Source organism: Elephas maximus, chromosome 2 (genome assembly GCF_024166365.1).
Source record: "Elephas maximus indicus isolate mEleMax1 chromosome 2, mEleMax1 primary haplotype, whole genome shotgun sequence".
In the NCBI taxonomy this organism is placed as follows: domain Eukaryota; kingdom Metazoa; phylum Chordata; class Mammalia; order Proboscidea; family Elephantidae; genus Elephas; species Elephas maximus.
Genome location: NC_064820.1, coordinates 162,359,733 through 162,374,579, shown reverse-complemented (window position 1 = coordinate 162,374,579; position 14,847 = coordinate 162,359,733). Strand labels below are relative to the sequence as shown.

General features: G+C 35.9%; 1 protein-coding gene across 1 annotated transcript in view; it reads right to left on the bottom strand.

The window, feature by feature from the left end:
• Positions 1-14,077, bottom strand: part of SPINK5 (serine peptidase inhibitor Kazal type 5) — an 87,009-nt gene extending 72,932 nt beyond the window's left edge. The window contains exons 1-4 of the mRNA XM_049868745.1: positions 14,023-14,077; positions 12,780-12,805; positions 9,368-9,495; positions 7,536-7,608 (exon numbers count right to left, since the gene is read on the bottom strand). Of these exons, the coding sequence (XP_049724702.1) occupies positions 7,536-7,608; positions 9,368-9,495; positions 12,780-12,805; positions 14,023-14,077 (282 nt within the window). The remainder of the gene's footprint in view (positions 1-7,535; positions 7,609-9,367; positions 9,496-12,779; positions 12,806-14,022) is intronic.
• Positions 14,078-14,847: the final 770 nt, after the last annotated feature.

Sequence of the window (14,847 nt, the reverse complement as noted above, 5' to 3'; positions counted from 1 at the left end):
TTATGCATTCCTTTTTTTTAGATCACTTTTCTTTGGAATGGGCAAGTATATGGATCTCTTTAGTTGGTTGGCCCGGTAGCTCTCTTTGAAATTTCTTGGCATACACGAGTGAATGCTTCCATTTATTGAGGTATAATTTGCATACCATAAATGCACCCATTTTAAGTATAAATTTATGGAGTTATGCTACTATCACCACAACCTAGCCTTAAAATATTTCCATCAACCCAAGAGTTCCACTCCACTCCTTCACAATTAATCTCAGCTCCACATTCAGCCTTAGCCAATCACTATTCTCTCTGACTATAAAAAATGTACTGTCTTGATATTTCATAGAAAAGGAATCATACAATTTTTTGCAATTACTTCGTAAATATTTCGCGTATTTTTCTTGCAAAAAATTTGTTTTTGGTTTCTTTCATTCCGCATAATGTTTTTGAGGTTCATCTGTGCAGTAATATGTATCAGTATGTATATTACTTTTTATTGCTGAATAATATTCCATGTTATAAATATACCTCATTTCACTTATTAATTCAACAGTTGATAAACATTTGGATTATTTCAATTTTGACCTATTAAGAAAATTCTGTTATGAATATCCATGTGACTATTTGCATATTTTGTGAACATACATTTTTATTTCACTGGGGTAGTGTCATTCCTAGGGCTGAAATTTGTTGGGTTCCATGTTAAATTTATTTTTAACTTATTAAAATTCTGCTAACCAGTGTTCAAAACTTGCTGCACCCTTTTATTCTTCCACTAGAAATGTATGAGAGTTCCAGTTTCTCCATAGCCTTGACAACACTTGGTGTTTTCTGTCTTAATGATTATATTCATTTTAGTGTGTGTAGTGTTATCTCACTATGGCTTTAATTTGAATTTCCCTAAAGAATAAAAAAGGTTGAGCATTTTTTCAGTGCTTATTAACTATCCATACATCCATAGTGAAATGCCTATTTTTAATTGAGTTGTAAGAGATCCTTATATATTCTGGTTACAAGTTCTTTATCAAACTTGTAAATTTTTTTTCCAATCTATGGCTCATCTTTTCATTCTCTTAATGATGTCATCTGAAGCACTAAAATTTGTAACTGTGACAAAGTCATATTTAGAAATTTTTTCTTGTGAGTCATGCTTTTGGTTTCATATCTAAAACTTCTATGTCTAACTCAAATTCATGAAGACTTTCTCCTTTAGCTCTTATATTTAGCATTCTAATCCTTTTTGAGTTAATTTTTGTTTATGGTTTAAGGAACAGTTTTATGTTCATTTCTTTTGCTTGTGGATATTCTATTATCTCAGAACTTAATTATGTTGACACCTTGGTCAAATACTAATTGACCATAAATATAATAAGTCTCAATTCTGTTGCACTGATCTATATACATATCCTTGCATCAGTAACACATTGTCTTTATCACTGTTACATTATAGTAAGTTTGAAATCAGGTCCTGTTAAGTGCCCTAACATTTCTATATAAATATTAAGATCAACTTGTCAATTTCTACCACAAAAAAAAAAAACCTACCAGGATTTGGATAGAAAATATGCTGAGTGTAAAGATTAATTTTGGGAGAATCACCATCTCAACAATATTGACTCTTCCAGTCTAGTAACATGGACTATCTCTCCATTTACATTTAAAACTTTCATTTCTCTCAGCAATGCTTTGTAGGTTCCATTATACAAGTCTTGTGTTTTGTTAAATTTACTTTTTGTGTATATATATTTTTTTATGCTACTGTGAATAGAATTATAAATGGAATTACAAATTCAACATCTGGATTTTTCATCACCAGTATATGGAAATACAAGGAACCCTGGTGGTGCAGTATTAAAGTGCTTGGCTGTTAACCAAAAGGCTGCTAACCCACCAGCCACTCTGCAGGAGAAAGATGGGACAGCCTGCTTCCATAAAGACTTACAACCTTGGAATCCCTATGGGCCCGTTCTACTCTGTCCTATAGGATCTCTGTGTCAGAATCAATTTGATAACAGTGGATTATATAGAAAAACAATTGAGTTTGTATATCGATCTTGTATACTACAAACTTGCTAAACACATTTATTAGCTCTAGTAATTTTTTGTAGATTTTTTAGGAATTTTCTAGATACAGTATCATGTTTCCTTTCTAGTTTAGATGCCATTAAGTATTCAGTTAATTGGTATTAATTAGATTATTAATTAATTGTGGTTTACTACACTGACTAGAATCTCCGGCTCAATGTCAAATAGAAGTGGTGAAAACAAGGGTCTGTTTTCTTCTTAATCTTAAGGACAAAGCATTCACTCTTTCACCATTAAGTATGATGTTAGCTGTGGATTTTTTTGCAGCTACCTTTTATCAAATTGAGAAAGTTTCCTTCTATTCCTAATTTGTTGAAAGTTTTTATCATGAATGAGTGCTGGATTTTGCTAATTGCTTTTCCTGCATTTATTGAGATGATAACATGGTTTTGCCTTTTATTCTAGTAATATGGTTTATTATACTGATAGATTTTCTGTTATTAAATTAATGTATTCCTGGGAAAATTCCCACTTGGTCATACTTTATCCTTTTTATATGTGTGAATTTGGTTTAGAAAGGATATTTGTAAGTAGTTTTCTGTTATTATGATATCTCTGTCTGGATTTTGTATTAAAATAATACTGGCCTCAGAGAATGAGCAGAAAAGTGTTGTCTCCTCATGTATTGCCCGAATGAGTCTGTAAGGTATTGGTGTTACTTCTTCTTTCAATAGTTGATGGAAATCACCAGTGAGGTCATCTGAGCCTGAGAATTCCTTTGATTTAGTGACCGATCCAATTTTTTTACTTGTTAAATGTCTGCTTGGATTTTTTCCTTAGGCCTGTTTCTATTTGTTTTGTATATTCTCTTGTCTTCTTTGCTTCTCTATTCCTCCCTTAATGCCTTCTTTTTGGTTCAGTATTTTTAGTGTACACTTTGAATTCCTGTTGATTTTTTACTATATGTTTTTGTGTAATTTTTAGAGGTTATTCTAGTAATTACAATATGCATCTTAACTTATTACAATCTACTTCAGATTAATACTTAATTCTGGTAAATATAGAAACATTGCTTCAATATAACTCCATTCCCTTCATCTCTCCTATTTGCTGTTGTTGTCGTACATACATCTAGAAACTAAATAAACCAGCCTTACATGGATTTCTGATTTTCCCCTAAAAGTTATTGTTGTTTTCATTTGTTTTGTTTTTGTTTGTTTCTCTGTTTAGTAACTTTCCTTAGCTAAATCCGTGAGATATCTCTCTCCCATGATGTGTGTCTGCTGAAGATTTTTTTTTTCTTACAGTTTCTTTAAATTCTAGCCTCCTAGGTTTTTTCTCCTGTGTCTATGTACCTTAGTGGTCAACCAGTAACAACAGTGATTAGATACATTTTGTGCTCATACACATCAAGCCAGAAAGGCTTCCATCTTCAATAGATGGATGAGTTTGTATAGAAAAATGCATGAAAAGTTCATACCATTTTTATATCTCTCCCAGCATTTGCTTTCAAATAGGATTTTGTGTGTGTGTGTGTGTGTGTGTGTGTATGAGTGTGCCTTCTAAGTACATGTGTAAAGCCTTACAGTTGGCTGGAAGTTTGTGAATTTCTTTAGCTCTTTATGTTCTCTGCTGACTATACGTGAAGTCTCAGCCAAAAATATGCTTGCCCAAACTGTGAATGTAACCTCATAGTTAAGAATCCTCCTGATTCTTAGAGAAGATTATCACTTCCACTAAAAGCACCTTTGGGCACTATTTCAAATCAGGTGACCATTTTCAGCTGTGGCAATTCAGCTACTGATTCTCACAGCCTGCTCTACTTTGATAGAACCTCAAAAAAAAAAAAAAAAAAAAAAGATGAAAAACCTCATGGGGGCCTGGGGATTGACACCGGAGTAGCCCTAGGCAAGAATACCGCAAGCTCTCATTATTCTTCAGAGCTCAGTAGTTTTGAAGCACAAAGGCTTTTCAGTTTGACTTAGGCTTTTGTTGATTTTCATAGTGCTAAAATGCTTATTTTTATCAATCTCTAGCTTTATAGTTGCTTTTTGGAGGAAAGATTTGCTGACCTCTTCACTCTGCTATATCTTAAATTTCTACCCCCAGGGTAATTTTATATTGATTTCCAAAACAGATAAGAACAATTAAACAAAGTATAGATTCATTTTTCCTATAAGCATAGTCACTAAATTTCTAAATAAAATATTAAAATCCAAATCCAAGAGTGTTTTAAAAATGCATTGTGATCAAGTATGATTTACCCTAAGAAAACAAAAATTGTTCAGTATAAGAAAATCTATCAAAAAACGTATCTATCACATTAATAGACTAAAAGATGAAAATCAAAGGATGAATTCAATAGTTACAGAACATACAGGGAAGTAATTTGATAATGGTCAACACAAATTTAACAAACTAAGGATAGAAAAGAGCTTTCTAAACCTGCTAACGTTTATAGACAAAACATCTAAAGTAAACAGTGTACTTAATGGAGAAACTTTAGATCCATTCCTTTTAATATGGGGTAGGGAAGAAGGAGGTGTTCGTTATTATTACCTACTGTTTAACCACTGAACTTTAGATACTTTTCAATTATATAAGGAAAGGAAAAGAAATAAAGATTTATGAATATTGGAAGGAAAGTTACAAAACCATTATATGCAGATAATTTGATCAGCTAAGTAGAAAACAATAGACTCAATAGATCAACTATCAGAATTAAAAGAAGAGTTCAGCAAAGTTGTTCAATATAAGATTAACTTGTAGAAATCAACAGAATTTATCTACACCAACAACAACCAAATAGAAATACCCTAAAGATACCCTTGAAAATAGCAATAACATTATAAATTTTCTAAGTATTAACAAAAATTATAAAAATCTCTGTGAAGAATATTTGTGAACTTCTAAAAAGCACATAGAAATTATGTGATGTAATAACAAGAAATTCTATGCTCTTGGACAAGTTAATATGTTAAAAAGTGAATTCTACCTAAATTAATTTACAAATTCTTGGTATCCACAATCCAATTGGGTTCCCAAATTCAAGTTAGATTTTTATAAACTTAATAAACTTTTTATTCTAATATGTATATAGAAAAACATACACCTATGCACAGTCAATTCTACTTTGAAAAATATTAATGAGGAAGAAGGACTTGCCTTACTATTAATTACAGTGATAAACCAATTTAAACAGAATAAAAAACTCAGGTGACACACATACACATTGATACACAAATATCAATATTAATATCCTTCAAAGTCAGCTACTTAAGTCAATGAGAAACACTGAATGAACAAATCAGTGAGAAAACAAAAGTCTCCGGCACGGACCAAAGATGCTAAAGGACAGAATTTATGAAGGATTGTACTGGGGTGGTAGAAATGGGAATGGTGAAGAGGGCTCAAATTTGGGATGTGTTTTATTGGCAGTACCACCAAGGCTAAGAAGCCCTGGTGGTACAATGGTTAAGCTAATCGAAAGGTTAATGCTAATCGAAATGTTGACAGTTCAAACCCACCCAGTCGCTCCACAGAAAAAAGACCTGGTGATCTGCTTTTGTAAAGATTACAGTCTAGAAAATCCTATGGGGCAGTTTTACTCTGTCATATGGGGTCTCCCTGAGTTGAAATTGACTCAATACCACCTGATAACACAACGCAGTCACCACCAAGACTCCTTAATGGAGTGGACATTAGAAAGAGTAACATATTAATGAAGATGAAATTGATGAGGCAAGAGAGAAAGTTTCTGTAGGAGGTAATTGTTTGAACAGGTAGAGCGCCTTATTCTGAGGGTGAGTTGGAGGCTTGATTTTTGATAGGAGCCTAAGCAGAGAGAGTGGATAGATTGTTCTCTTTTGTAATGGAGAGACCAATAACAACAGAAACATAGTTTAATTGTACACATCCACTGAAACAAAGAAAATTAAAAATCTAGATAGAAATCACTTGTAATGCACACATCAAATATTAACTGCCTTAATTTATAAGTAAGTAGCTTCCTTGGTAGCAGCCAATGTAGCATCTAAGAATTTCATGTAGGGATGAAAATTATAAATCAAGCATGTAACATCAACAGGGAGATATATTGTCTTAAAATTCTGTGAATTTATTCTTAAAAATCCTGTTTTGAGTAAAAACCAGAAAATTTATGTCTAGATATGGAAACATCTGAATAGCTATATTGAAAAAAAATAGCAGGTTGTCCAAGATTGGTTTGTATGCTTATATATTTGATTGGCTGGTTGGTTGGTTGGCTTGTATTTTATATTTTTGAAAACTATTGACACATAAGTTTTAATGAAGGCCATAAAGAGTGAGCCTTTTTCCAAATGTGACAAATAAAGGCAGATTTGAAAGTTACCAGTAAAGCTTTCTGAGCCCCAGGAATTTTATAGAACACAGAAGCATCTCCCTGTTGCTAGAAACCAAGGATTTTCAGTTATTAACCAGTTAAATGGTGTCTGTGTTTATAAGATGTATTGTTTTAAAAATGAGACTGATTCAGCCTAGGCAAAGAATTTGGTTGACTAGGTTTACTGTGGAGGCTGAGGTTCACAGGCATTCCAGCGTAATACTGCCAAGGAAGATGGTAGCTTGGTTAGACTGCGGATTCTCTAAGGAATTTGGGCGTGCCCTTCCATGACTGATCATTCTAATTACGTGTCAGAGCCAGGAGAGGAAGAAGAGAAAGAAGGTATTGGGGAAGAAACCACGTAGGAAACCTGTAGGGATGGGAGTGGTAGTCAGGACACCTGCTTATAGCCCCAGCTTTGTTAATAACCTGTTGTGAGACACTGTAAGGCAAATATTTCCCCCGACCTGTTTTCTTATTTATAAGGTGAAATGGTTGTGTGGTAGACTAAATCTGTGTCATTTTATTCTTTCCTTTTAAAAGATGCTTTTATTTTGCCACAAAATACTTCTCTCAGCTATTAGCCTGCATCACCATCTGCAAAATAAATATAAGAAGCAACCCTATTTGAAATAGGCAATGAAAGGGGAGAAAAAACAGGAATGAGGCAAGAGCCTGCTAACCTACGTCAAACATTATGACCAACTTTTTAAACTTAGTTTCTCATTTGGCCCACAAAACAAGTCTTCCATTTGAGACCCAGAGGTAGGTAAATTGCCCAAGTGACACAGACAATAAAAAAGGACTCTAAGATTTGAACTCAGATTTAGAGTCCCAGGAAAGCTCTTGTTGGAAGTAAAACAGGGCAGTAGGAATGAGAAGTGGTCCTGGAAGGCAGACATTAAACTAGCTTAGGCCTCCTCTCAGCATCTGTCAGGACCCAAATCTTTTCGGAGAGTTGGGTCATGGGTTGGGCAAATGGACAAGCTGTACCAGATATTTAGCCCACCCATGGACGAAGCCATGTTCCCTCCCTTCTAAGTAGTCGGCTTCACAACAGGTATGACCTAGTAATTAGGAAATAAACAGGTAGTCCTAAATAGAGTCAAGCATAATCTCTAAAGCAAACACAACAGGTTGATTCCAAACTGTCTCACCTTTGCTGGGTCGGTGGCTCTGGTGGCCCTTGCCAAATGCCTGGCCCTTTTCTGGTATCTTGCTTCTTTTTCCCTGAAAGAGGACAAAGAATAACATAGCTTAGACATGCTTGCTCAATTTTTATAACAACTTACATGGTAAACTTAACTTTGCCCTGTTTAGGAGCCACAGGCTGCTGTCCTCAGCCCAGACTGGCATGTCACAATAAGGAGGTCCAAAATTGGACACAGAGCCCCAAGTCTCTCTGCAGTGCTGAATGATATCTCAAACTTGGATCTACAGGAGGAAAATTTCATCAAGGCATGAATCTCTACCTTTACCTTCATAACAAACTACCTGGCCTTGAATACTTCCAACAGCCTGTTGGTCAAAAACCCTAAAAAGACACCTGTTTCATTTTTTGAGCTACTCTGTTTCAAAGACCATATTCACACAGAACCAGAATCTGCCTGTCTGTATTGATTCCTACCTCCCGGGACCCACAGAACAAGTCAGTATCCTCTTCCAAACATGCTCCTTCAACAATTTGAGGACCATTTTTATGCCTTGCACAGTCTCCACCTTTTCAGTTTAAAAAAACTTAGTTGATTCCACCATAATTTACATAGGTAATAAAATAGTAATTGATTGAATGACCTTCAAAGTAATGAACTGTCTTGTGTGTCTTAAGGCATTTTTTTTTTTTTTTTGGTTTGTCTTAAATTACATTTAAATGTAATGTTTTTCCAGTAAATGTATTATATTCATAGTATGAGTCTCCTGTCCAAAGCAACCTCCAACGGAACAAGGAGAAAACTTTATAGTAAATAATACAACTTTCTGTCAGCTTTCAAGAGAATAAGGATTGTTCACACATCCCTGGGCATTTCCACCCTTAGTTTTGCCCTGCCTTCTTTTACTTTCCCACAGCCTTTTCACCAGAAGCAGTGCATTTGATCAGAGTGTCATTATCCCAGTATTATTGAATATGTCAAATGAAATCCCCTGACACATACCACGTGGCATCAAAAAAGCCAATTATCACATAATTATCTTAAATGTGGGTGAGCTTAGTATCGGCTTGCCACCAGTGTTGAAATTTCATCCACGGTGAGAGACTAAGGATGATGTCCCTGTTCAAAAATCAACTAGGACACTCTAGAGATTTTTAATTGATAATTCAAGCCCATTTCCTCCCTAGAGGTGTCACTGAAGAGAAGGAAACCAAGTCAAGAAGCTTTGGGTAGATGTGCTTAAACTAGCCGTGTCAGGATCTTAATTCTTTCTGAGCTGCAGAGAGTTGGAATCTTCCAGCTAGCCTTTAGTCCAGCTCATCCTCACATTTATCCCAGATATCAAAGGCACTGGCAGCTTACAGAGACAGTGTGCATCCTGCTTCCCTCTGGTGGTTTTCTGCTATAAGGAGTATCTGGTGTCATTCCCAAGGGGCCCTTCTCAGCCTCTAGGGTACAACAGAGGCAGGAAGTAACAGGCCCAAGGAAGCTGACTTTCTCAAGTTCTTTTTCCCCACAACCAGGAAGCTGAAAAGTAGAACTACATTTTCAAAACACTGGAATATTGCATAAGGCACTAATACCGGACCCTCCAGAATGCTTTTGGAATACCACTTGAGTAGTCATTAAAATCTTTCCAGGTGGGTGGCAATTATCCATCTTTATCAGATGGAAGGTGTCAGAGTGAACTGCTAAGCATTTTTTTTAACCTTATAGATTTAGAAAAATACATTTGAAAGGAAATATATATGTGTGTGTGTATGTATATATATATATAAATGGTAGCCGGAAAACAACTGGTAACTTAAATTCTTGAAAGGAAGAGGGTCTTTACTCACAATATTACTTTGCACATGGCACATTTCTGGATGAGATTTAATCCATCGGGGCTTTGAAAAAGATTTTTATCCTGGGGACAAAATAATTTTCCAGTTTTTAACAATGCTCGGAATTCACTGCAGGTTTCCTGAGGGGAAGATAAAGTTTTGTTTACTTAAATTTCATCAAAGCAAGACTTTACCTTCTAAGAATTTCCTCAAGCAGTACCACTTAATGACCACCACCCGCCTTGATATGGAAAACGTTCACTCAGTTGATACAAACACACAAACAAAAATAATGACTGGCTTTTCTGTTGAAGATTGCCCATATACCTACTGAGCATTCATCTGAAACCATTAGTGAAATGGAAAGTACAAGGGATGTAGAGTCAAAAGACCTGAGCTTGTATCCCAGAGTTCTCATTTATAAGCCCTAGAGCCTTAGCAAGGTAACCTCTCAAAGGCTCAGTTACCCTATCTGTAGCAATAGGGCATAGACATACATACATTTTACAGGTGTTATGAAGATTAAATATTGTAAGTATGTAAATCCCTCAGAGAGCGCCTGCTACGTAGCAGATTTTCCTCCTGTCTTATTCCTTCTTCTTTATTACTATTGTTTTCTTTGCTGTTGTCATTATTACTACCATTGAAATATGCTAAAATGACACATATAAAGGTACCTAGAACAGTAGGCCAATAATAAATGCTTTAAAAAGAAACATGAAAGGGTTACTGTAGGACCAAGACAAAGTATGTGAACATGGAAAACCCTGCCTCTGTCAACGTTGCCCAAAGGGTGTACTGCAAGACAACAAGTCCTAGAAATGTTCATAGTTGCTAAATAAAAGTGGGTTCCTTGATCAGACATATTTAGAAAACATTTTTCTACCAGGCCTACCATAAATGACTGCTGGGTGCCAGGCACTGGGGAGACAATGATCAACATAACACATAGGGTTTCTTAAAACTGGGTACCTTTCCTGGAAGGAACCACAGATCTTTGATATATCATATGCCTTGTGGACAAAGGCATTTTACTGTGAAGATAATGAAGCTTACATTTCAGAGCCCCTTCATCATCATATCCAACTATTTCTTTTCACACATTTGTATTTTTTTCTTTAAAAGCCACCACCCGCTGTCTGGGGTCTTAAACACTAGCAAGTGGCCATCTAAGATGCATCAATTGGTCCCAACCCACCTGGAGCGAGGAAGAATCAACAAAACCAAAGACACAAGGTAATTCTGAGCTTAAGAGACAGAAAGGGTCACATAAGCCAGAGACTACATCAGCCTGAGACCAGAAGAACTAGTCGGTGCCTGGCTACAACCAAAGACTGCCCTGACAGGGAACTCAACAGAGAAACCCTGAGGGAGCAGGAGAGCAGTGGGATGCAAACCCCAAATTCTCGTAAAAAGACCAGACTTAATGGTCAGACTGGGACTGGAGGGACCCCAGGGCCCATGGTCCCCAGACCTTCTGTTAGCCCAGGACAGGGACTATTCCCAAAGCCAACTCTTCCGACAGGGATTGGACTGGAATAGGGGATAGGAAATGATACTGATGAAGAACGAGCTTCTTGGATCAAGTGGACACATGAGACTATGTTGGCATCTCCTGTCTGGAGGGGGGATGAGAGGGCAGAGGGGGCCAGAAGCTACCATTGTTTCTCTCTAACACCGTAATAAAAGCCTCTGGCAGCTAGCATCACCTGGTACCAATGTTAGAGCACTGACAAGTTTGCTTTTGGCTTCATAATAACCTTGCTGTGATGGAATCCTTACGGATTATTACAATACTTTTCCATGCTACCCTGGCTCATGTTTATAACATTCAACATGGCTTTGATGGTGCCAGAAAGAACCCAAGCTACTGAACTTGGAAAATAACAAAAATTCCAGCACCATTAAAAAAAAAATCTATAGTTTTCATTTATGCCAAAATATTCATAAGACTATTATCACAAATGTTTCCAGAGAAATACTTTTCTTTGTGTTCTTGTTTATGCCAACATAAAAGGTAGCTAAACTTATGTTTTAGGACATTTTTAAGCTAAATAGACTTTAATGGTAAGAATAGCGTTTTTGTTTTTGTTTTTTTACCAAAAGCCATCACCCATTATTTTTGACTCTGAAAAAGAAAATGATGGGAGAGTCACACAATACCCTTCATTTTGCTAATATAAAGCATCCGAGTGAGTGTGCTCTCTGGTTCCCAAAAATCCAGTCTTCTTTGTACTCTACCATACTTTCTGTACCTCTCCTTAATTAGTAAACTTTGAAGAAATAATAGAGATTATGATAAAATTCTCTAGAACATTCCTATAAGTTTTTTTTTTAATGCTACACGAAAATACAACAAGTGATTATTTTAACCATGGTTCTAAGAGTTTCCATGTAAAGAAGAGTCATTTCACTCTTTTATTATTTCATGTTCATGGCCTTTGAGAGAAGTAACACATGAGCCATATTAATGGCATAAAAATGTATGTCTGTGTGTGTGTGCGTATGTACCTATGTATGTAATTGGCCCTCTTAAATAGAGGGCCACATAGATAGAAAAATTTAAGTTCTATAGAAAATGAAGCTGTTATTTCTCAGAGAAAAGACCTCTGAGAGTTGGTAAAGCACCCTCCTACCTTAGGACTTCTGCTGCTGCTGGTACTTCTGCCCGGTCTGCTCTAAGTTGCAAGGATCTGCACAGCTCACTCCCTCATCACCTCCAGATTGTTGTTCTCATGCCACCTTGTTAGTGAGAACTTCCCTGACCATCCCAATGAGAACTGATACTGTCTCCATACCCAGCAATTCCTACCCTTCATCCTGTCGTTTTTCTCCTAGCACCAATCATTATTTAATCCAGTAGGCATGTCATAAACACACTTATTAATTTGCCTGTTTCCACCGCTAGAATATAAGTCCCATGAAGATAGAGCTTTTTCTCTATATTATTTCCATAGACTATTCCCAACATTTCAAAGAGTGTCTGACACATAATAGATGTTCAGTAAAAATTTATCGAATGAAATATGTACATTGACCTGAAGCTACAGACAATCTCATTTTGCACTACAGTTACCAGGAGACTTATTCAGCTTCCTATGTGTGTCCTGGCTTGTTTAGATGTTAAGCTGAATAATAGTAATTCATCAGTTGATTTTATTTCTTATTTGCACATAGAATATAAAATACTCCTTTAGGATGGTGGATTGCCTCTTGCAGACATCCATCATCATTAATCCCTTGGTTTTTCTGTGTGTGTAATTCATGTCTTGATTCATAAAGACCTGTTTCTGTGTTTTTAACAAAAGCTATCGGGATCTATCAGTATACTATGTGTACATTATCAACTGTAGGTGTTGGCCACAAACCATTTTTCTTCAGGGATCTTGGAATGGAATCAATGAACAGAAGAGGCAGAACTAACCTGATTTTCATCCTCGCTGGCAGCATCTGGGACAAAAACACAGAAACCAAAGTTAAGGGAATGTAAAATACATAATAAATAAAATAAACATTCACTCAGTGCAGCATCTTGATTGCTTTAACACCAATATGTTGTAAAACTACAAATTCCTTTCGAACACCTTAACATTTAACACGGCAAATAAAATGAGGGCTCTGCTCCAAGAGATCAGTGTATTCACTCCTGAAGGTCCAATAGCTCATAAAGATCCAGATATGTAGAAAATAATATTCATCTCCTTTCTGATCCCTCACAGTGTATAATTTCTAAAAGGTCCTTTCAGAGTAACGTATGGCAGATCTTCTTTTACAATTATAATGTAATGTACATACCTATTGACAAAAATTTATGCAATACATAATGTCAGTTATAATATACTTGAAAATTGTAATATATGATGAAGACTATGTACACATAAAATTTCATTTTCTGGACTCTAGCGACTCTCCTGCCTCTTTACAGCTACAAAAACTAGAAATCTGGCAAAAATTAAGATTACTTAAAATTGCTAGACTCCTAAATTCTCTGATTAACAGACTCTTTTCTCTATCTACATACTTATATTAGGAAAATGGGCAATATTTGTGTATGATGATCCCACCAACTCTCCATCTCTGAGGTTCCCTTTATAAAATGTAAATACTTCAGAGAGAGATGAATATAGGGAATCTGTTTCCCTCAAAATCAAATAGCAAATATAAAACTTATCTCCCAGTGTCCGCAAAAGTCCTTCACCTTATAGGAGAAATGCTTTCAATTTATTTAGGATGAATGAATATCCTATAAGGCACAACCGCTTAACAACAAGAAGAAATGATTGAATTTTTTAAAATGTATACATATAGTAACTTATATGCTACTTATATATAATATTAAAAATATATATCATATGTATATATGCAATATGAATTGATATGCTTGAAAAGGGGACAATGAAAAGAATAATCTATTAATTTTTTAGAACTAATGCAGAAGTGATGGAAGAATTTCTCATGGATAAATTTCAGATTATCTCAAGCTATTTGCCATTTCTAAAAATAACAGCATAGTTATATAGCCACATACATAAGTATTCAAAGCTCTGTGTCTAGCAGGAATATTCAGGATTTCAGGAATATCATTATCATTATTATTTAAGTACAAGTCCCTTCCCTAAAGCTTGAGATGTGTGACTAGAGGCTTAGATTGTATGCAAATTGCTCACCTTGTATGAGGCAAAGAGCCAGAGTCAGAAGCATTGGCACTGTAACTATCTTCATGATGAAGATGATGTAAGTCAGTTACAAGTCAGCTCCGTGGATTGCTCAGCTGGTGCTCTAAGACTGAACCCGTGGAAATGCAGCTCACTTTTATATGAGGAAACTTGGTTAACACCCACATCACAAGCCAAAATTATAAAACCAGTTGTACAAGGTCATGCTATGCCACACTTGTCTATGTACATCCTATAAGGAACCTGTCAAGGTAGCAGATTTGAACAGATAATATCTATTTCTACAGCAGTAATGTGTTCTCATGATATTTCCCCCAAAAGGCAATAGGTTGGCTGCAAGGACCCTTCTCAAAGTTGAAAATTCCATAATCCTGTATAAGGACTGGATTCTTCAGCAATGCCAGACACACTACCTCATAGCCAAACATGTTTCTAACTGGGCTCTTCCATAATTGGAAGGGGAGGGGAAAAGAGGACAGATTGGTTGTCCTATATCAATCAGGTAAAGATTTAAAGATTTCCACATCTGGGGGAAGCTTCTTACAGTGAGAGAACCTACGGTTCCTGCTGCTTCCATTTACTGTTTTGAAGGGTCTGAAGTGTCAAACTCATACATAAGCTACAGTTGGACAACCTTAGGGATAGCCTAGCAAAATTTTCATATTGAATATATGGAAGAAATAGAAACTCAGAGAAGGAGTAGTGACTTTCCCAGGAGCACAGACGTTAGATGGAAAGGACAGACCTGGCATTTGAAAGTATATCACAAGTTCAGCTTCTTTCTCCTCCATACATTGCTTCACCGTCACTCATTAG